We start from the raw sequence: 22,246 nt of genomic DNA, 5'->3' as shown, positions 1-22,246 counted from the left end.
CCGACATCTGTCTGCTCAGGATTTCTTACACCCAGGCATTTTATCATATTCATATACCACAAGTTATTCAGTTATTTCCCAATGGATGGGCATTCCCTCAGTTTCCAATTCTTTGCCACCACAAAAGAGCTGCTATTAATTTTCTTGTACATGTAGGTCTTTTCCCCTTTTCTGTGACCTCTTTGGATACAGACCTAGCTGTGGTATGGGCGGGTCAAAGGGTATACACAGTTTTGTTGCCCTTTAGGCAGACTTCCAAATTGCTCTTCAGGTTGGTTGGATCAGTTTACAATTCCATCAGTGCATTAGTGTCCCAGTTTTCCCACATCCCCTCTAACATTTATTTTTTCCCTTTTCTGTAGTATTAGCCAATTAGAAAAGTGGGATAATTTTAAGTTTTAATTTGCATTTCTTTAATCAATAGTGATTTAGGACATTTTTTTCATATGTCTTAAGAAAGCTTAATTTCTTCATCTGAAAACTGCCTGTTCCAATCCATTGACCATTTAGCAATTGAGGAATGACTTATATTCTCATACATTTGAGACAGTTCTCTATATATTTTAGAAATGAGGACTTGATCAGAAACTCTGGCTATAAAAATTGTTTCACAGCTTTTTGTTTTCCTTCCAATCTTTGGTTGCATTGTTTTGTAATCAAAATTATCCATTTTACATTTCCTAATTTTTTTTCAAAGCAATGGAGTTAAGTGACTTGCCCAAGATCACACAGCTAAATACTGATGATGCCAGATTTGAATTTAGGTTCTCTTGACTTCAGAGCTTGGTGCTTTCTACTGCGCCACCTAGCTGCCCCTCAGAATGGTTTTTATCTCTTGTTTGGGCATAAATTCTCTCTGTAGATTTGAAATGTAAACGATTCCTTGCTCTTCTATTTGGCTTAGGGTACCACTGTTTAGGTCTAAATTAGGTACTCATTTAAATCTTATCTTGGTATATAGGGTGTGAGATGTGGATTTGTGCCTAGTTTCCAGTTTTCCCAGCAGTTTTGTCAAATACTGAGCCCGGAAGCTGGAGTCTTTGGGTTTATTGAACAGTAGATTATTAAAATTACTTACATTTTTGTCTTGTGAAGGTAACATCTTCCATTGATCTGCCACTCTATTTTTTGGCCAGTGCCATATAGTTTTGATAATTGCTGCTTTATAAATGTAGTTTTAGAACTAGTATGGCTAGGCCATCTTCCTTTGCATTTTTTCATGAATTTTCTTGATTTTCTTGACATTTTGTTTATCAGATGAATTTTCTTATTATTTCTTCTAGTTCTATAAAACAATTTTTTGCAAGTTTTATTGGTGGCACTGATTAGGTAAGATTAATTAAGGTAGAATTGTCATTTTTATTATAGTAGTTCAGTTTATCCAGTTATTTTGATCTGATTTTATTTGTATGAAAAGTGTTTTATAATAGTATTCATATAGTTTCTGCATTCATATTGTATTTATATAGGTTTGAATTGGCAGGTAGACTCCCCATTATTTTCAATTGTCTACAGTTATTTTGAATGGAATTTCTCTTTCTATCTCTTGATGTTGGACTTTGTTTGTAATACAGAGAAATGCTGATGATTTATGTGGGTTTATTTTATAGTCTGCCACCTTGCTAAAATTGTTGGTTTCAACATATAAAAAAATGGATACCTTTTGATTGGACCCAATCCTTCCCACAAGTTCCTCCCAAGTAAGCTGTTTGTAATGATATACCAAAATGAAGAGCCCTTTTAGGGTGGGCTGGGTAGGGGACAGTCAGGAGAGGCTCAGTGGAGAATGTTTTATTTTAGATGAGCCTTGAAAGTAGGGCTTCTTAGAAGTGGAGGTGAGATTGGACATCATGCCAGATATGGGAGGGCATATTCCATCCTATGGAAAGATCTGATGTAAGTGAGGATTAACAAAGTGAATTGTAAATAGACATTAATGGAATAAGGATGGAAAAGTTGGATGGGACCAGGTGGTAAAAGGCTTTAAATAGTAAGCAGAGCAGTTTGAATTTGATCCTACACTTTACAAGGAACCACTGGAACTTTTTGAGCAGAAGTATGATCTGGGCAGACCTGTATTTGAAGGCCATTGAAGGAAGGATGAAAGGGAGATGCCTGAGGCAGGGAAAGCCAAGGAAATAGGAAGCTGGGGCCATAGTTAAGGCTTGACTTGATGAGATCTTGCACTAAGGGTCACATCTTAAGTGAGAGGCAAGGTTATAGTTTCAAAACACTTTGTGGAGATAGAATAAACAAGACTCAGCAACTGATTTGGAGGCTAAGAGAGGGAGAATGGATTTGAGGATGACATGGCGCATTTGAAACTGAGCAACTGGAAGGACTCAAGGATCTTAAGTACTGTTATATGGAAGAGCTGAGTCTTGAGGAGTAGGAAAGAAGATGAGGAGAGGGTGTATTCCTGGACTGGTAGGACTGGTACAAATTGACAGTGGCAGGAGATGGCATGTTGAGTTTGGCAAATCAAGTTTGGCTGGAATGTAGAGTGCCCAAATGAGAGTGATGTGAAAATAAGGCCAGAAAAGTAGGGTAGAATGGGGATTGCCAGGTGGAGAAGTTTGTATTTTTCCCAGAGTTCTTCTAGTCAATAGGGAGTCACCGAAATGTTTTGAGCAGGTTATCATATGGTCTGACCTGGGCCTTTGAAGCTTTCATTTGGCAGTTGGGTGATAGATCATTTGGGGTGAACCCAGGACCTATGAATTGAATTGAAAAGGGACCATTGGAATCATCTAGACCTTAAGGAGGCATTGAGGTTTGGTGTGAAGCATACTGAATGTAAATAAAGTACTCTGACCTGGGTTTCAGTTAGCCAGTCACTAGTTTGGTGACCTCATGTGAGTCATTTCATCTCTCTGTGCCTCAGTTTCCTCACCTGTCACATGAGAATAATGCTATTTGTCCTATCTACCTCAACAGGTTTGTTGTAAGGAATGAAACAATGTTTACCTTAGGAGATATAAAATGGGGTCCCAAGGCCCTATTGCTCAGTGCTACACAGTTAGCTCATGCTGTAGCAGTTAGAGAACTTGACTTGAAATCAGGAAATTGTGAGTTCAGATCTAGCCTTAGGTATTGGCTCTCTGACTCTAGGGATTCACTTAACCTCTGCTTACCTCAGTTTCCTCATCTGTAAAATGAGGAATAATGAGAGTAGAACCTATTTTCTAGTATTGTTGTGGATCAAATGAGATAATAATTGTATTTAGCCTAATGCTTGGCCCATAGTAAGCACTTATAGTATAGGGTGCAGAGTCGGAAACACTAGACATCCAATTCTACCTTGTTACAGTTATTGTGTAACCTGGCCAAATCTCTTGATTTGATCCTCTGTTTCCTTATCTGGAAGATGGGAATAATAGCACCTACCTCACAGGATTATTGAGAGAAACAAGTGTTTTAATATGTCACTGGTTCTCATACTTTTCTATAGTGAAGAGAACCCTTTGGAACTGATAGAAGTTTGGCAGAACTCTTAGAATAAGAGCCTCTAAAATGATCATTTTCTCTGCCAATAGATAGCAATAAAGTTCATTAAAAATAGCAACACATCCAACTTGAGGTGTTTTAGGGTTCCTTGTTAGAGAAACACTGATAGATACAAAGCACTTTGCAGACTTTCATTGCCTTGGAGATGTCTGCAGTTATTACTTGTAATCAATCCCTCATCTTGCTCTCTTTTTCCAACATTGTTTGTGAGATTGATATTCATTTGTGGGGTGTGATGGGGGTAGAATTTCTTTTGGTGAATTTGGAATTTGATGGTGGGAGCATATTTAGAAAAGTAAACAGTGGAAATCTATGCAAAATATGATTTTAGATATATTCTAACAGCATGGTATGAGGGTGAGACCACATTGGATTTGGGCAGTGGGTCATAGGATTTGGATTCAAGTCTCAGCTATTTCTTGTGACTCATATGATCTTAGGCAACTCACTCAATCTCTTTGAGCCTGCATAAGATGAGAGGGAGTGTAACTAGACATTTAAGCTTTAAATTCTATGATTTTATGAACTTTTCAGGGTAGACTGTAAGCAGAAAATACAGGTAGCCTCTAATAAGGAGACATGGGCAACATAATAATATGTCTCATGTTACAACTTGTTTTGAATAACTGCATTTCAAGGGGGGAATGGTTATTATATCACCCCATCAACAGACAAAAGAGCTCTTTGGTTCCCCCAAGGAAGGAATGAAGGAGCTGTGAGGTTTTCTCTTGGAGAACTCATCATTATTTTGGAGGTTATAATAGCAAAGGCCAAGAAAGAAAGGGGCTTGGTTCATATTTCTTGGCCTATTCAAGACAAACCTGGTAACGTCATTTAGAATTTACTATCTCTTGACATTACGTTACTCTTAACACTATTTTCCTTTCTCCAAAATGTGCTCCTTTATTTAAGTTTGGGATGGAGTATGTCATTCCAATGACCCATCTGCCTACACTTTGGCCACTAGAATTTGGCCGCCATAATTGTTGACCTCATCACAAAAATGGTTTTTCCTTCATTCCTTGAGCTTTTCCTTTCACAGCCCTGGAAGGTTGCTAGTACAGGCTCGAGGTCGGTAAAATGAAAGGTCATGCAACTAGTAAATGTTAGAACTAGAATTTCAATCCAAATCTCTTCTTGCTCAAAGTCCAAAGTTTTCTCCATGATGTCACTCATTAAGTAACTTGAATTTTATGTTCTGTGTTCATTGATTTTTTTGGGGGGGAGGGGAAGATATTAAAAGAACTTGGCACTTCCAAATTAGTTCTTTTAGGTTCTTGGGGAATAGACGAGGTGTGGGGATGCTTGCCAGTCATTGGGGTAAGGTAGATTGATTGCTTTTGTGGACAATAAATTCTCATTAGATTACTGAATGTACTTTTTTAAAAAATGCAAATGAAAAATAGAAATATATTAAACATTATTGTGCATGTATATATATATATATATATATATATATACTCATTGTCATGGGGAGGGGGGAGGTACAAAAATATAGAACACAAAAATCTTACAAAATCTTACAAAAAGACGGGGCAGCTAGGTGGTGCAGTGGTTGGAACACTGTCCCTGGTGTCAGGAGGATCTGAGTTCAAATCCAGATTCTGACACTTAATACTGACTTGGCTATGTGACCTTGGGTAAGTCACTTAACCCTATTGCCTTGCAAAAATAAAAAAAAAAGTTAAAAAAGAAATGAATGTTGAAAACTATCTTTGCATTTAATTGAAAAAATAAAATAACATTCCAAAACAATGCAAGAGAAATATTTACTCTCTTGAGTAAATGAGAGTAAAAACTCTAATATGGAGGCTTTTTTCCTTCTCCTTTAGCCATCTTCATTCTGTTCTGATTTTCAGAATCAAGAATCAGATTCAGAATCAACCTTAAATTGATTAGGCAAAATTAAGGACACTTGTGGAGTAGCTAAATGGGTGCAGTAGAGAGAGATAACTCAACCTGGAGTCAGCAGATTCTGGAATTCAAATCTGACCCAGGCACTTAACAAGCTGTGTGACCCTGGGCAAGTCACTTCACCCTGTTTGCTTCAATTTCTTTATCTGTAAAATGAGCTGGAGGAGGAAATAGCAAACCTCTGCAGTATCTTTGCTAAGAAAATGCCATATGGGGTCGTGAAGAGTCAGACATGACTGAACAACCACAAAAATGACATTTGAATTGATGATAAAATATAGCATTGCTGTTCTGAAGTTGACAAAGTACTTTACACTTATCTTCTCACTTGGATTTCACAATACCCCTCTGGGTATCATTACTGGTATCATTCCTATTTTATGGATGTGGGAAACTGAGGCTCAGAGAAATCATTCTAAAACTCTTGGAGCTAATGGTCTCATAGCTAGCGAAAATTAAGAGTGGGATTTGAAACTAAGTCTCTCTAAGGTTTCTGGCCTAGCATTTTCCACTACACCATACCACATTTAGAGGTTAGGTCACTAATAAATGATCAGAAGTTTTGAACTGAGGGCCTTTTCACTTCATTGTTGCCATTCTATTCATTGTCACACTATCAGAAACCATGGTGACCTGCAAATGATCTTGGCTATCTTGTGTTTGTAGGAAACTATGCAAATTTACGGCCAGAGTCGAAGCTTTAGATTACCTGAGATTTTCCTTTTACTGTCCTCTGCTTCCTTTCCCCCCACCCCAATTTCTCTCAGATTGTAGTTGACATGGACTGTATTTGCTCTGGGTGTGCAACAGTGGATTGTTTCCGGTATGATTGTTTCTGAGATCAACAGATTGGTGCCGACTTTTCCAGAGGAGATGTTTTCCTTCTCTGGAGTTTGCCTGAATGTACAATGCACATTATGTTGTCCTTGTGGGAATCAAATACCTTAGTTCTTAGTCCTACTCATTGGAATAAGCTCTGACTCAAAGGAGATGACATGATGGTTCATGTAATGGAACCGGATGAGTTGTGGTGGAAAGAGGATGTCAAACCATGCCCATATATGCCTGCTTGGCTTACTCTTTGCCTTTTATAGAAGAGATGCTTTAGCATTCATTCACTCCTTCAAGGAATGTGAAATGCCCATTGTCTTTTGGCTGCTGTTGCTTTCCTTCCTTATGTTCTACTGCCTTTCAAAGTAGCAATAGAACCATTGACAACTTGCCAAGCTCTGTTTTGCTGCATATATGTCCTTGGGAGCTCTGTGTATGTGTGACAATGTTTGTAGGATGCAATCTCTTGAAGGTCAAGGATCTTGTCTTACATATCTCTTCATTTCTCTACAATGTCCTTCACATAGGCCACAATAGCTTGTTGAACGAATGAGGTTTCAAATCATTAGTTCTATTTTACTCCCCTAGATGCCATGTTATCTTGGACAATATCTTAGTTTTCAAATTTTGAAAAAGGAATTCATATCATCATATCTATATACAACTGCAAGTGATCTCATAGATTAATTCAACCTCATTTTACAGAAGTAAACTGAGGCTCAGAGAAATTGACTTCCCCAAGTTCAACAGGCAGTATCTGAATCTCTAAGAGTATACTCGTCCTTTACAACTCACATTATCTGATCCCAAAGTCCCATTTTCATATAGAAATAGGATATTTCTCTCAAAATTCATTAGGAAAGAAATTACTAATAATTTTTAAAAATAAAATAAAATTTTAAAACTTGATTGGACTTTTAACTGCATGATTCAAACTCTAGTGAATTTATCAAGAGATCAAACCCAGGTAATAATACTGTTATGATATTATTGTTGCTATTATCCTCCTTCATCCTCATTATTATAATACCTATTTTTTACTTACTGATCCGACCTACATATTCTTTTAAAAATTTTTTTAATAAGACAGTGGGGTTAAGTGACTTGTCCAAGGTCATACAACTGGGTAATTATTAAGTGTCTGAGGGAGGATTTGAACTCAGGTCCTACCGACTCCAAGGATGGTACTCTATCCCCTGCACCACCTAGCTGCCCCTTACCTACCTATTCTTGAAAAGTAATTCTTTTCTCTCCTTCCTACCTTCCCCTTCCCCAAGAAAACCCTTGTACATTTAACCCCATTGCCTTGAAAAAAACAAAACAAACAAGCAAACAAACAAACAAACCTTTGTGACAGATTGGCAGAGTCAAGTAAAACAAAACAAATTCCTGGATTTGTGGTATCTAACAAAAATGTTATTCTGAACCCTGAGGCTGGTATTTCTCTGTCTGGAGAGGGTAAGGTGTGGCTTGCTTCATAATTGATCCTCTGCAATGGTCCTTGCTCATTATTAATCAGAGTTCTTAAGTCTTTACAAGTTGTCTTTACAATGTTATTACTTTATACATTCTTCTCTTGGTTCTCTTTATTTCATTCTGCATCAGTTCATACAAGTCTTTCCAGAAATCTTTAAAACTGTCCCTTTTGTCATTTTTTATGCACAATAGTATTCCATTGTATTCTATACATATGACTGTAAATTTATATATAATAACTTGTTTAACCTCTCCCCAATAGATCAGCATTTCCTTGATTTTTCATTTATTTGCTACTACAACAAAATGAGCTGCTATAAATATTTTTGTACATATGGATTCTTTTCTTTTTCTTTTTTGGTCAATTTGGGGTCTGCTAGTGATATTAGTGGGTCAAAGGGTAGGTATGAATAGTTTAGTAACTTTTAGAGCAGAGTTCCAAATTGTTTTTCACACTGGCTGGATCATGTCACACTTCCACAAAGAATTCATTGATGTGCCTCTTCTCCCATAACCCCTCCAACATTTAGAATTTTCTTTTCCTTTTTTTGGTCAATTTCTACAAATCTTATGGGTATGAGGTAGGATTAGGATTCCTTTAATTTGCAATTTTCTAATCATAAGCAATTTGGAAAAAATTCATATGACTGATGGTAACTTGGATTTTTTTCAACGGTTTCTTTTTCATTTCCTTTGACTATTTACCCTTGATTTATTTACATTTTAGGGGAATGACTTGTAAATTTAAAACAGTTCCTTATATATCTTGGAAATCTATGACTCATACTATCTCTTATTTGGTGATGGAGTCATTCCCCTATTCATAGATTTCGAATTGAATTTTTTTCTTGGTCCTCTAATTTGTTGATAAAATAACACTTATGTCCAAGTCATGAATGTGTTTTGAGCATATCTTAGTACTGTGGTATGAGATGCTGGTCTAAATAGAGTTTCAGTCAGACTTCCATCCATTTTTCTCAGAAATGTTTGTCAAGTTGTGAGTCTTTAACCTCAATGGCAGGACTCTGGGCTAATCCAACACTAGGGTAACTGTGTTTATGTTGGGTGATTAAACCATTTCACTGATCCACTCTTAACTATTTTGTAATAGAGATGAAGATGTGATACTGCTATGCCCTTTTCTTTCCTACCCATTTCCCTTGAAAATCGTGATTTTTTAGATGAATTTTAGTATTTTTTAACTCTGTAATTTTTTTAGTTAAGGGATTATAGTCATTTTTATTATATTGGCTTATTCTTGGCATGAGAATTTAATAGTGTTTCAATTACTTAGGTATGTTTTTCTATTGGGAGTGTTTTGTAGTTCTATTCTTATAGTTTCTGTGTATGTCTTGGTGGGTAGATAAGCCAAATATTTTATAGCTTTTGTATTTTATTTAGACATCTAGGTGGCTCAGTGGATAGAGCACTGGGTTTGGAGTCAGGAAGACCTGAGTTGAAATCTCATCTCAGATACTTTTTCACTGTGACCCTGGGCAAGTCACTTCACCCTGTTTGCCTTGGTTTCTGCATCTGTAGAATGAGCTGAAGGAGGAAATGGCAAACCTGCAAGTATCTCTGCCAAGAAAATTCCAAATGGAATCACAAAGAGTCAGATATATCTGAAGGACAATAAATTCTCCTCCTTTGACTCCCTCCTTCCACCACCATCTCTGCTAAGAATCTTCCCTTAATCTCCCTGTCTACTAGCTGTTTCATTATTACCTCCCTCATCCTCTGAAAATGCTAACTTGATCCACCCATCCCTGTTAACTGTAGTCATCCATCCTGTACCTCTTTTCCTTTTTCTGTCTAAACTCTTTGAGTTCATTCATATTCAGGAAATTGAGGATCAGAGATGTGGATCCTTGATCCAAGGTAATATGGTTAGTAATTGGCAGACATTGGTCGGGTCACAAGTTGAATTCAAGATCAATACTTGGATTTTGACCACATTGGGAGGCAAGATGGAAAGAATCCTAGATTTGTAATTTAAAGATTGATTAGAGAGCACCAGCCCTTGGAGACAGGGGGACCAGAGTTCAAATGTGGCCTCAGACACTTAATAATTACCTAGCTGTGTGACCTTGGACAAGTCACTTAACCCCATTGCTTTGCAAACAAAAAATTACAAAAAAATATTAGAATTCATTTCTGCTTGGTCAGTGGTCATGTGTGACCTTGACTGCCTCATCTGTCAGGTGATTTTAAAGGTCTTTTCCCACTATAGAGAATATGAATTAGACAAAGGGCAAAAATTTCCTCAAAGTTTTAAATTGACATTTCTTTGCTCTGTTGCCAGATTTTGAGCTGGAACCCAAATAGAAATAAGTGATTCGATGAATTCTACTCTTATTAGAGGAACCCTTCTCCTTTCTAGTGGTTCAGAATCATATCAGATATATACTATTATCCAATTTTTTGGTGCTCTGAAGTCACATGATTCAAGAGATAAGTACTTTTTCTGTTAGCTGATTAGGCTAATTAATGAATACCCTTTTGTCATTTTGATAGACTATAAGTACATGCCATGGGGAATCCTTCAATATAGTTTCTGTATGCTCTGTGTCATTTTAGGTCCGTTAATATACTTGGAGAATACTCTGCACTCCTTACCTCTTATTTCCATTTTTGGAGTCCAAACATAGGGAGTCTGTCTGTTCTGTTATGTTAGCTGTATCAAAAAGAAGATAGTTGTAATATGGGAAGAAACATTCATGTTGGTTTTTTGTAGTCTTATTTATTTTTTGTACAAATATTTTTTTATACATTACTAAAATATTCTTGTTTAAGAGTAAACATAATACCCCCCTCTACCCCAAAACACAGACCCTCATGAGCAATAAAGGAAAGAGAAAAAATAAAAATTTAAAAAATTAAAAAAAATGTTCTTCAGTCTATGCTCCAACACCACCAACTTTGTCATGGGTGGATCACATTCTTTATGATAAATCCATCACAAAAGCTACTTCCATATTTTTCCACCATTGCCATTGCTGATCACAACTCACTCCATCCATACATCCCCACTACCATATACTACATTTTCTCTCTCCTTTTACTCTGTCCCTCTTCTTAAATGTGTTGTAGGGTAGCTGGGTGGCACAACAGACTGATCAGCAGCCCTGGGGCCAAGAGGCCCTGAACCCACATAAAACCCCCAAGGCCCAGCAACCACCTGGCCCTGTGGTCCTGGATAGGTCATCCAATCCCCAGCCCCTTGCAAGAAGTAAAAAAGAAAATGTGTTATATCTGACCACTCTCCCCCATGGTTCACCCTCTCCTCCATCACTCACATCCCCAAACCCCCATCCCCCTTCTCTCCCTTTTAATCTAGATGGCTATACCCCATTGAGTATATATGCTGTTTTCTCTACGAGCCATATCTGATGAGAGTGAAGGTTCCCTCATTCCCCCTCGTCTTCCCCCTTCCATATCATTGAAATAGCTCATTGTAATAAAAAATCTTATTATGTGAAATATTTTAGCCTATTCCACCTCTCCTTTCTCCTACTCCCATTACATTTCCCTTTTAGCCATTGACTCCATTTTTACAATATATTATATGTTCAAATTCAGCTCTCTCCTGTGCTTCATCTATAAAAGCTCCTTCTACCTGCTCTATTAAATGAGAAGTTTCATGTATTATCAGTATCATTTTTCTATGCTGGAATAGATGCAATTCTTCATCATTAAGTCCCTCATATTTTACCCTTCTCCTCCATTCTCTATGCTTCACCTGAGTCCTGTATTTGAAAATCAAACTTTCTGTTCAGCTCTGGTTGTTTCAACAAGAACAATTGAAATTTCCCTGGTTCATTGAAAGTTCATCTTTTCCCTGGAAGAGGAGGTTCAGTTATGTTGGGTAGTTGATTCTCGGTTGCATTCCAAGCTCTTTTGCCTTCTGGTATATTATATTCCAAGCCCTACGAGCCCTTAATGTAGTTGCTGCTAAGTCCTGTGTGATCCTGACTGTAGCTCCATGATATTTGAATTCTGTCCTTCTGGTTACTTGTAACATTTTCTCTTTGACTTGGGAGTTCTGGAACTTGTAATATTCCAGGGGGTTGTCTTTTTGGATCTCTTTCCTGGGGAGATGGGTGGATTCTCTCAATTTCTATTTTGCCCTCTGCTTCTAGGATATCAGGGCAATTTTCATGTAGGAATTCTTTAAAAATGAGGTCAAGGCTCTTTTCCTGATCATGACTTTCAGGTATCCCAATAATTTTCATCTTACCTGAATCTGTTTTCCAGATCAGTTGTTTTTTTTCAATGAGATGTTTGACATTTTCTCCTAATTTTTCATTCTTTTGCTGTTGAAATATTGTGTCTTGACTTCTTGTAGAGTCAACAGCTTCCTTCAGTTCCATTCTACATCTGAAGGATTTGTTTTCCTCAGACCTTTCTTATCTCATTTTCTATCAAGCCAATTCTGCTTTTTAAAGCATTCTTCTCAATAACTTTTTGAATGATTTATCCATTTGACCTGTGCTGGTTTTTAACATGTTATTTTCTTCAGCATTTTTTTTTATCTCCTTGACTAAGCTTCTGACTTCTTTTTCATGTTTGTCCTGCATCTCTCTCATTTTTTTCCCAATTTTTCTTCTATCTCCCTCACTTGATTTTCAAAATCTTTTTTGAGCTCTGTCATAGCTTGAGCCCAATTTCTGTTTTTCTTGGAGTCTTTAGCTGCAGAAGCTTGTACTTCTTCATCTTCAGATTGAGTATTTTTATCCTTCTTGGGATCATAGACAATGTTTTTCTCAATGGTGTTCCTCTTTTTTCTCTGTTTTCTCTTTTTGCCAGCCTGTGCCTGGTTTTTGGGGTGATTCTTGAGCTTTTGAGTCATATTTCTTTAGGCCTGAAATGCAGCTCTAAGATTTAAAAGATATCAGTTTCATCCTTTTGCTTATACTTCAGTGTTCCTATACATGCTGTTCCTCATAGATTGCTCTAGTCTCCCCTGTCTACCCTTCCTTCAGCGCCCCCCCCCAGTACATAATTTGCCATTTTTAACAGGTCTCCAGAAGATCAAATGTTAGGAATCATCAAAAACCTTTCCAAGGAAGAGAAAGGGTTACATTTGGGAAAGAAAAGTCTGTCCCTGTATCTTAAGTGCTTCAGATCAAATGAAGGTATTTTATAATAAAGGGGGGGGTAAGGGATATAATATCATTAAAAAGGTTTGTTTAGACTTAGGACTTCTGCCTAAGCAGGCTAACCTGTCCTTCCCACTTGGAGATGTTACTGGTAGCCCTAAGGGAGCTATAAATCTCATTTACATTAATTTAGGAGATAGTTGCCACTGGGTATAACAACTCATTGCAACACCACCCCCCCCCCCCCCCCCCGGGATGCTGAGTACTGAAAAGGATTTTGGACTTTGGCATTTGAACTCTCTTTGCTTTCCTGGTATCTGAATCTTTGACTTACCTAGAACATCTCATGTCAATGTGTTTCTCCGAGTCTCTGATTTCAACCCTGCCTTCTGTCTCCAACCCCATTGCTTGTATTTTTAATGCTGTGGGGAACACCTCCCCCATCCTCTGGTGGCCTTCATCCTTGTTACAGGATAGGGTTAAGAAGAATAAGTGGAATGTATAAATTCAGTTAAAAATCTTGAATTAACCAATTCCTACAATGAGCTGGAAAGCTATAAGGTTAGAACTTTCCTGGTATAAGTGATATAAGAGAAGAGGCAAAGTAAAATAACATATTGTAAATGTATTTAATGAAAAACATGCCACATAATAAATGGTAAAAAATGAAAGACAGGTCTCAAAAGAGGAAGCATGAGTTCTTACTTTTCATTGAAAAATACAATTTTTAAAGAGATGCAAATTTAAACTGTGGTACAATTTCACAAGCATCACAATGGCAAAACCAAATTGAAGCAATAAAATTAATTCTTGGTAGGCAGAGTTAATTGGAAAACACTGACAATCATTATTGTTCAAATTATAAACATGTAGATGTTTTTTGGAGGACAACATGGCTGTGGGCAGAAAAAAAAATACCCTTCCCTCCTACCCCTTCATACCTTTGGACCAAATAATTCCATTATTGGGAAATAAACCCTGAAAAGATTTAAGAAATGAAGAGTCATCTGTTCAAACATTTTCAGAACAGCATTATTTGGACTGCAGTACACACAGCAAAATAATCCCCTGAAATTGGAAGCAATTACAATTTCTAGTGAAGAATGGGACAAGCTGAATAAATTGTGGCATATTCATTTGATATTACTATGTAATTAAGATTATATATGAGAATTATAAAGAATTATGAAAAAATTATGAAATAGGGCACAGTGAAAAAAGCAACTAAGTGCAAAAAAGACTAAGTGCAACCCTAAATGGGTAACAATGCATGAGAAAGAATTAAATGATTCTCTTAGAAACTTAAAATTTTTTGGAGAACTACCTAGGAGGAGGCAAAAAAAAAAAAAACTTTTCCCCATCCCCCCTCCATGCTTTTGGAAGGAGAATTATATTACTGGGAATGTACAAAAAAGATCTGTGTGTCAAAAGAGTTTTTTAAGAGATGCATTACTGGACTGCCAAAAACCCCAAAACAAAACATACTTGTCGCCCCCACCCCAAAATGGAAGGAAATGAAATTTCAAAGGAAGAGGGGGATGATGAACAAATTGTGGTTTGTTCATTTGATACTGAAATACAATTAAGAACAAGTATGAGAATTACAAAAATTTCTGAAAAACTTATAAAATAGGGTAAAGAGAACAAAGCAGAACAAATATTCAAAATCTAGAGTGTATCTCTAAAAGGGAAAAAATCATAAATACATAAGGAGGAACAACCAAACAATCCTCACAGAAATGTAGACTAATTGAAAAGTTATATTTTGTATGCTGAAAATAATTATTTTAAATTAAATTATAGGGAGGGAACAGATTCTACTTGGCCAGACTTGTTGACTTGTTTCCACAGCAGCTGAGGAAGAGACTGGCTTCTTTATACTCAGGCTTTATAGATTAGCATCTTCCTCCTGGCTGTCCTCCTCATTGGTGTCTTCATCATCTTTGTTCTCACTAGTGGCACTGTCATTAGCATTATCATTGTCATCCTGGTCGTCCTCATCATCATCTGTGCCCTGCTTGTCGTCGTCCTGGTCATGGTTGTCATTGTCCTGGTCATGGTCACCATCGCTGTCATCATCATCATCATCTGGGAAGGGAAAAAAAATTCCTAGAATGTTTTATTTAAAACTGGAGAGGGAATCACAAAGAGTAACTTCTCTTTGGACCAGATAACAAAACACTTCCTGATAGAAAACGGATGGATTTAAAAATGCAGAATGAATGAGACATATATTTTGGATATAGCATATGATGGAATTTGATTTACTTGACTATGGATGTTTTTGAAGGTTTTCTTTTTGTTCATTTGGGAGTGGGAAACAGAAAAAATGCTTATTGATTAGAAACATAATAAAATTAATTAAAAAAAAAAAAGAAAAGACTGACTTTTTTCAGGACCAGTGGGAGCTGGGGTTACTTACCATCTGGGTCCTGGGAAGGAACAGTTTCAGTGACAGGTTTCTTTGGCATCTGGGATGAAGAAAATTCTAATACTTCATTCTTTAGGTCCTGGAAACATAGAGGTTCCCACTCTGGCATGCTCTGTTCCCCAGAAATATAATGGACTTGGGACATACAAGACCTAGCAACTGGTTTTTCTGCTGAGGAGGAAAATTCTAGGATTAACTCCTTTTGGTCATGGGAAAGATGAGATTCATAAAATAGTCTCTCTTGTATTGAAGATTTACAGGGTGACTTCTGGTCCTGAGGAGAAGAAAATTCAGAGACTGATTTTTCCTCGTCTTCTGAAGGTGATCCAGAGAGTGCTGCATTAGGGCCTTGTGAAGAATCACTTGTTGACTGATCTTCAGAAAGAAAATCAGACTGAGGTGTCATTATCTCAGAATAAGAAAACTCAGAGTCTAGATCTTCCACTGAAGATAGATCAGAGTCTAGTATCTCGTAGAGTGGTGAAGATCTTCCGCCTGACTCTTTCTCAAACAGGAAATCACAGGGATTCCCGTAGTAAAAGTGTAACTTATCCCAGATAGTCATATCTTCTTGGGTAGAAGATACATCATTTGACTTTTCTTTATTGTTTAATTTCAAATACTTGGACCTTGATAATGGTTTTCCCATTGAAGAACAAGATTCAGATACTTCTGACATATCATTTGGTGTTGGAATATCATCATGGGTATCATCATCATCCATTAAGAAGTCAGAAAGTGAGACTTCTGACATTGACTGAATCCGAACAGTAGAATACTCAAAAATTGACTTTTCTGTTGGAGGAGAAGAATCAGAATCTTCACTGTCATAGACATAGGAACAGGTTGGCTGTGCGTCTAATGAGTAATCAAAAGCTTTTGGGGATGGCTGAACCTTTGAACTACCATGTTTACATAAAGACTTATTTCTTACTGGAAAAGATGAGTCAGAAGAAAATTTATCAAGTGGTGTCTTTTGTACTTTAGCAGATTTAGGGAATATTGATTTGTCATTCCTTGAGGAGGAAGGCTCACAAGCTGAACTACCTTCCAATGGAGATTCCAAAGACCTGTGACAGGGTGTCTCATGTCCGTGGAAAAGAAGAGGTGCAGAGCCTGATTTCTTTGTTATTGGAGGAAGAATGTCAAGTTTATTGATTGACTTCTTTCTCGCCCTAGGTGAGGATCTAGAGAAATGTGACACTTGTGCCTGGCTAGTAGATGTGCAGGGTAACTCATCATCTGACAGGAAATCTGGAAATTTGTGGTGCATTGTTTTTATCATAGGAGAAAATTCAGAGCTTGGTTTTTTCCCCAATGAAGGAAACACAAAGGGTGGTTTCTCTTGATCTCGGGTAGAAGAAATCTCTTCATGTGAGCCTTCATTAAACAGGACATCAATAGACTTGTAAAATGGCTTGTGAAGTTTAAAAGAAAATTCAGGGCCAGATTTCTTTTGTGATAGAGAAGAGTGAGAGACTACTGTTCCTTGCAATGGGTCAAAAGAAAATTCATCAACTGAGTCATCATATAACAGGAGAACTGGAGAATTTTGTGCTGTCTGCACTGGAGGAGAAAACTCAGAGGAAACACTTGATTTCTTTCTCATTAGAGAGGACTCAGAGAGTAGTGTCCCTTTGTCTTGGCTAGAAGACTGACCAATGTGCAGGAAATCAAGAGACTTGCTACGGTAATGTGGCTGTGCTGTGGGAGAAAGTTGAAAAATTGGCTTCTTTCTCACTAGTGAAGTGGATTCAGAGAGTAGTGACTCTTGTATCTGGTTAGATGAGCAGGGTGACTGGTCATCCAACAGGAAATGCAGAGAGTTAGAGTTCGGTGTTTTTATAATAGGAGAAAATTGATAATCTGGCTTCTTTTCCAACAGGGAAGGAGATTCAGGGGCAAATGCCTCATAGGTTGGTGAAAGAGAAGGCTTCCTGGTTGACTTGTCCTTAAACAGAAAATCAAGAGATTGGCTGGGATTCTGCTCTTTAGAAGAAAGTTCATGAAGTAGCTTACGTTGTGCTGGAGGATATTCAGGAACCTCCCTAATTTTCTGACAAGGCAAGCTAGAAGAGCTAGAATGAGGAGAAAAAAGCAATATTTTGGGAGGTGGAGGCCCTCCCCCCTCCATTTCTATATTGACCATAGTCTTTATTTCTGGCATCTGAGACCTCAGGATTTTGAGAAGTTCCGGAGGGATGCTTTTAACAGGGTTACTTGGTTGGGTGCGCCCGATGAAATATGGACCTTGATCAGTAGAGTCCACTTCAGGGTCTTGGATTGCTTGAGAATCGCCTGCTTCCCCTGAGGTAGAGGCCCGTGAGGGGCGAGCTAATGGGTATCTTTCAGGTGGTGTACCTGGTTGGATTTCACTATCACTATCACTGTCACTGTCATCAGAAATGTTTTCCTGTTCCATTGTCTTCACAAATGCCTTAAAGTTACTTAATCTTGTAATCTCACAGACTCTCGTGAGATCTTGGTGGTTCCTCTCCTCTCTAAGCTCCTACCCCGCGCAGGCGCACTCGTACTCTCTTGCTCAGGCCGCACTCAGTACTCACACACAGGCCATACAGGCCGTCTCTCGGTTCGATCTCACACTCCCCGCTCTCCTCACAGCACAGTCTGCTCCTGACTCTGGCTCTCATAGACTTCTCTAGTACTCCCTGACTGTCCTCCCCAGCTCTCCTCGTTTTTCCGGCTCACACAGGCCGCTCCCCACTCTCCTCACCACAAGCCAACTGTCCTCACCACGACCACCGTCATAGACTGGAGACCACCGTTGGTGCCTTCATGCCAGCTAAACTATTGAGTTGACATTGGGCTTTCAGTAGGTGTGAATTCTGGGGTCCTGGGAGAGTTAAAGCTTTGAGAAGTCCCGAGGTAAAGCAGACTCAACACAGGATTCCGTCTCTTATCTCTGCGTAGACCGGTACTGACCTTGGTTCTGTTCTCGTTTGACCTTGGTCTCGTTCTCGTTCTCGTTCTCAGTCTCGTTCTCGTTCTCAGTCTCGTTCTCGTTCTCGGTCTCATTTCCGTTCCTGTTCTCGTTCTCAGTCTCGTTCTCGTTCTCAGTCTCGTTCCCGTTCTCAGTCTCGTCCTGTTCCCATTCTCGTTCTCATTCTCTTTCTCGTTCTCAGTCTTGTTCTCGTTCTCTTCTTGATCTCATTGTGGCAGGTATCATTATTGCATAACTGCAGCAAACTTAATGCTTGGTGGCACCCTATTGTAACACCTCAGTTTGTGTGGCACTTTGTTGTACCAGCCTGCCCTCCCACAAGGGGTCTGACTTGTTCCAGGTACACAGACCCTGGAATTATTTTTTCCATTCCTTTGGTGACTTTTAGGTACAGGGGAAAAACATGACATGAGGCTTTTGCCTAGAACTAAGTATAGGACAGTACCCAGAAGTGTCAGCTTAGTAACTACCTTATTCGTGTTAATCAGATCTTTCTCCCATATTAAAGTGCTGAAGGTTTTACTTAGGTTTGTGTGGCACATAAGAACATAGGATCTCAGGTTTTGAGGTTGAAAAGGCCTTAGCAATCACAACTTGCCCCCCTCATGTGGCAGTTGGAAAATTCTGATATTAAGAGGGGGTAATGATTTGACTAAGGTCATACAGCCAACACAAGTTGAACCCAGGTCTCATGGGATCACATATTTATAATCTGAAGATCATTTACTTAAATTAAGCCCCTTAATTTTAGAGTGGGGAACAATGAGATTTAGAGAAATTAGTGACTTAGGTCTAGGATATGTGAAGTCTTGTATACTAGAATCACAGGCACACACAACCATGGTTGGACCTTAGAGCTTATCTAGTTCAACTCCCTTATTTTACAGAGGAAGAAACTGAGACAGGCATAAGGCAGACAACTACAGTTAGACAGCTGATAAAAGGAAACACTCTTAGTATTAAAGAATGAGAGATTCAGACCTGAAAGAAACCTTGAAATCAAGGGCTACAGCCCTTAGATTTTATGTAGATGGAACTGAGACACAGAGCTGGGAAAGAGATCATTCCAAGATCTTCTAGGTAGTTTGCTGTAGGTTGACAATTCTAATCAGGACCTTCTGACTTCCAAATTATTTCTACCATACCATGGCCTTATTCCTCTTTGGCTCTTGCCAATACTACATTTTTTTTTGAGGACAACTGAAATAATGTTTTATTTTTGGAGATTGACAAACTATGGAGTGACTCATTAGCATAGACTTAAAAAATCAAAACACCAGAGGTACTGGTATACTAAAATACAGCGTAGAAGGCTAAGATGTTAGACTTTTGTGCTTGGACTATAATCACTTGTCAGAGTGTGTCCTCATAATTTTGGCTAAGTTTTGAGTGCACTTGATTTTGTTCAGATAAGAACATAAAACAGATTCGACATTTTCTAAGGGTTTTTTTTTTTACTCAAGAAGGCTATATTACAATTTATCAGGCATTGTGAAGGTTGTCTATAATTGTGTCTCCTTCCCCCTCTCCTTACCCCAATGTTCTGGCCAAATGAATCCTGGCCCTCTCACCCCCAGCACCCAGTTCCATTTTTGGCTCAAGATTGGTGACCTTGATTTCAGCTTGAGAGATGGATATGACAACTTCTTTCATGAGAACTCAAGCTTTGGTCTCTGCCTTATTTGGGTGTTGCTCTACTGAACTTCAGGAGAGCAGAGAAATGGATGAGGAAGAAATAAAGGGGAGAAGTGCAACAACAGTTCAAACCAATTTTGATACATGCTTAAGTTGGCCATGGGTGTCAAGGGAAACCCCTTTAGCATAGGAAACTGTCTTCATATCTTCTTTCCATTACTGGGAAACCAATTCAGAAATCATCTCCTAGGGTGATAGAGTCAGGAAGTCAATTTAGGACTGAATGCAAATGATCAGGCTTTGTTCCCCTGTGCTTTGGAAGGAATGTTTGAGGTAGTCACTTACTGGAAACCCCTCTTGCTTCATAAATATCAATTTCCAGCTGGAGAGTACCTCAGAGGTCATCAGGTTCATCATCTAGTGATGAAGAACTCAAATACAAATGGATTTCTGCCAGCTGCATACTGATTTAGAAAACCACACATTTGTTTAATCTATGCAGATATTTTATTTGTTGCTCTTTCTCACTAATATTTGAATCTGGTTCTACCCTGCAATTCTTGCTTGACTTTTGTCACCTCATCTAATCCAAGCCTCTTGTTCCATTTATCTGTGTTACTTTTTTTAGGTTTTTGCAAGGCAAATGGGGTTAAGTGACTTGCCCAGGGCCACACACCTAGGTGATTATTAAGTGTCTGAGGCCAGATTTGAAATCAGGTACTCCTGACTCCACAGCCGGTGCTCTATCCCCTGTGCCACTTAGGCACCCCTATCTGTGTTACTTTTAAAAACATCTGACCTTTGCAAAACATCAGATAAAATGAATGGAATAGAAGGAGTCATACATAAAAATTTCTATCATGACTAACTTGCTTTTAAAAGAATATATAAATTCAGCACAACACTTTCAGAGCTTTGTTGTTCCTTCTGTTTTCTTTGCACTTAAAAATGCTTCAGTGACTTTTCCTAGTTTCTTTCTCCTTCCTAACTTCCCCTTTTCCCATTTGGAAGGAAAAAACAAAACCCTTCTATCAAATATAGATAGCCAAATACGAAATTCTCACATCAGCTGCATTGGAAAATGTTTTTTTCTCTTGGGTCTGTCCACACTTGTTTCATTTTATAGAATCTTCCTGAGTTTCTTTGAAACCATCCCGTTCATTCATTTTTACTAAGTCCTAAGAAATTACATTCATCTCCCATAATTTGTTTAGCAATTACCCAGTTCAGGGACATTTCCTTAATTTTTAATTTTATGCTATAAAAAAACTTTTTTTTTATTTTTGAATATATACATATATTTTATTTAATTTTAAATTAATTGCAAAAATAGTTTTCAACATTTATCCTTCTGTGAGCTTTTAAGTTCCACGTTTTGCTACCACCCTCTACATGGCAGCTAACTATTGATATGGATTATACATATCATGTTTAACATATGTAGACATTAGTCATGTTGTCAATTAGAACTAAGGAAGAAAAAACCATGAGAAAGAAAGAAAAAATAAATAAATAGTATGTAGTCTGCTTTGCTCTGCATTCATAGTCTATAGTTGCTTCTCTGGATGTGAACAGAATTCTCCCCAACAGGTCTCTCAGGATCATCCTTGGACATCAAACTGTTGAGAGAAGTTTCCTTCATCATAGTTCGTCATCTCATAATGTTGCTGTTAATGAGTTCAGTGTTCTCCTGGTTCTGCTCACTTCACGAAACATCAGTTCATCTAAGTGTTTCCAGGCTTTTCTGAAGTTATGTTGCTCTTGATTTCATACAAAACAATAATATTCCATGACATTCATTTACCATAGCTTGTTCAACTATTCCCTCATTAATGAGTATTATAAGGAGTTTCACAAATACATCTTATTAGATAGCCTTAGCCTTACAATGTCTTTCTCATTTTTTATTCCTTTTAATTAGATCTATTTTTGCTTTTGCTTTGTATGAGATTAGGATTGCAAACCCTGCTTTTTTAATTTTTACTTCAGCTGAAGCATAATATATTCTGCTCCAACCTTTTACCTTTACCCTATATGTTTATCTCTCTGCTTCAAATGTGTTTTTGTAATCAATGTATTGTAGGATTCTGGTTTTTAATCCACTCTGCTATTTGCTTACGTTTGATGGGAGAGTTCATCCCATTCACATTCCCAGTTAAGATTCCTAATTCTGTATTTCCCTTCATCCTGTTGTCCCCCACTTTGGACTTTTCTCTCCTTTCTTCTTATACCTCATCACCAATGTTGTGCTTCTAACTCCTGTCTCTCAGTCTGTCCTCCCTTCTATCAGCCTCTTCTCTTTTCTTCTCCTTTTCTTTTTACTTTTTTTTTACTTTTACTTTATCTTTATTTTTACTTTCTCCTTCCCTTTTATCAGCCTCACCTTCCTGT

At 37.9% G+C, this 22,246-nt stretch overlaps 2 protein-coding genes across 4 annotated transcripts in view; one reads left to right on the top strand and one right to left on the bottom strand.

Annotated features, from left to right (window-relative positions):
• PLS3 (plastin 3) overlaps positions 1–22,246 on the top strand; it is a 116,193-nt gene that overhangs the window by 23,511 nt on the left and 70,436 nt on the right. The gene's annotated exons all lie outside the window — the stretch shown is intronic.
• Positions 14,580–17,680, bottom strand: LOC141503206 (uncharacterized). The gene is made up of 3 exons (XM_074208407.1): positions 17,479–17,680; positions 15,250–16,191; positions 14,580–14,915 (listed from the first exon to the last, which is right to left on the bottom strand). Exons 1-3 carry the CDS (start codon positions 17,678–17,680, stop codon positions 14,716–14,718), a joined length of 1,344 nt encoding a protein of 447 aa, XP_074064508.1. The 3' UTR covers positions 14,580–14,715.

This window comes from Macrotis lagotis, chromosome X (assembly GCF_037893015.1).
Source record: "Macrotis lagotis isolate mMagLag1 chromosome X, bilby.v1.9.chrom.fasta, whole genome shotgun sequence".
Taxonomy (NCBI): Eukaryota; Metazoa; Chordata; class Mammalia; order Peramelemorphia; family Peramelidae; genus Macrotis; species Macrotis lagotis.
This window is presented reverse-complemented; position numbering and strand designations above follow the sequence as displayed.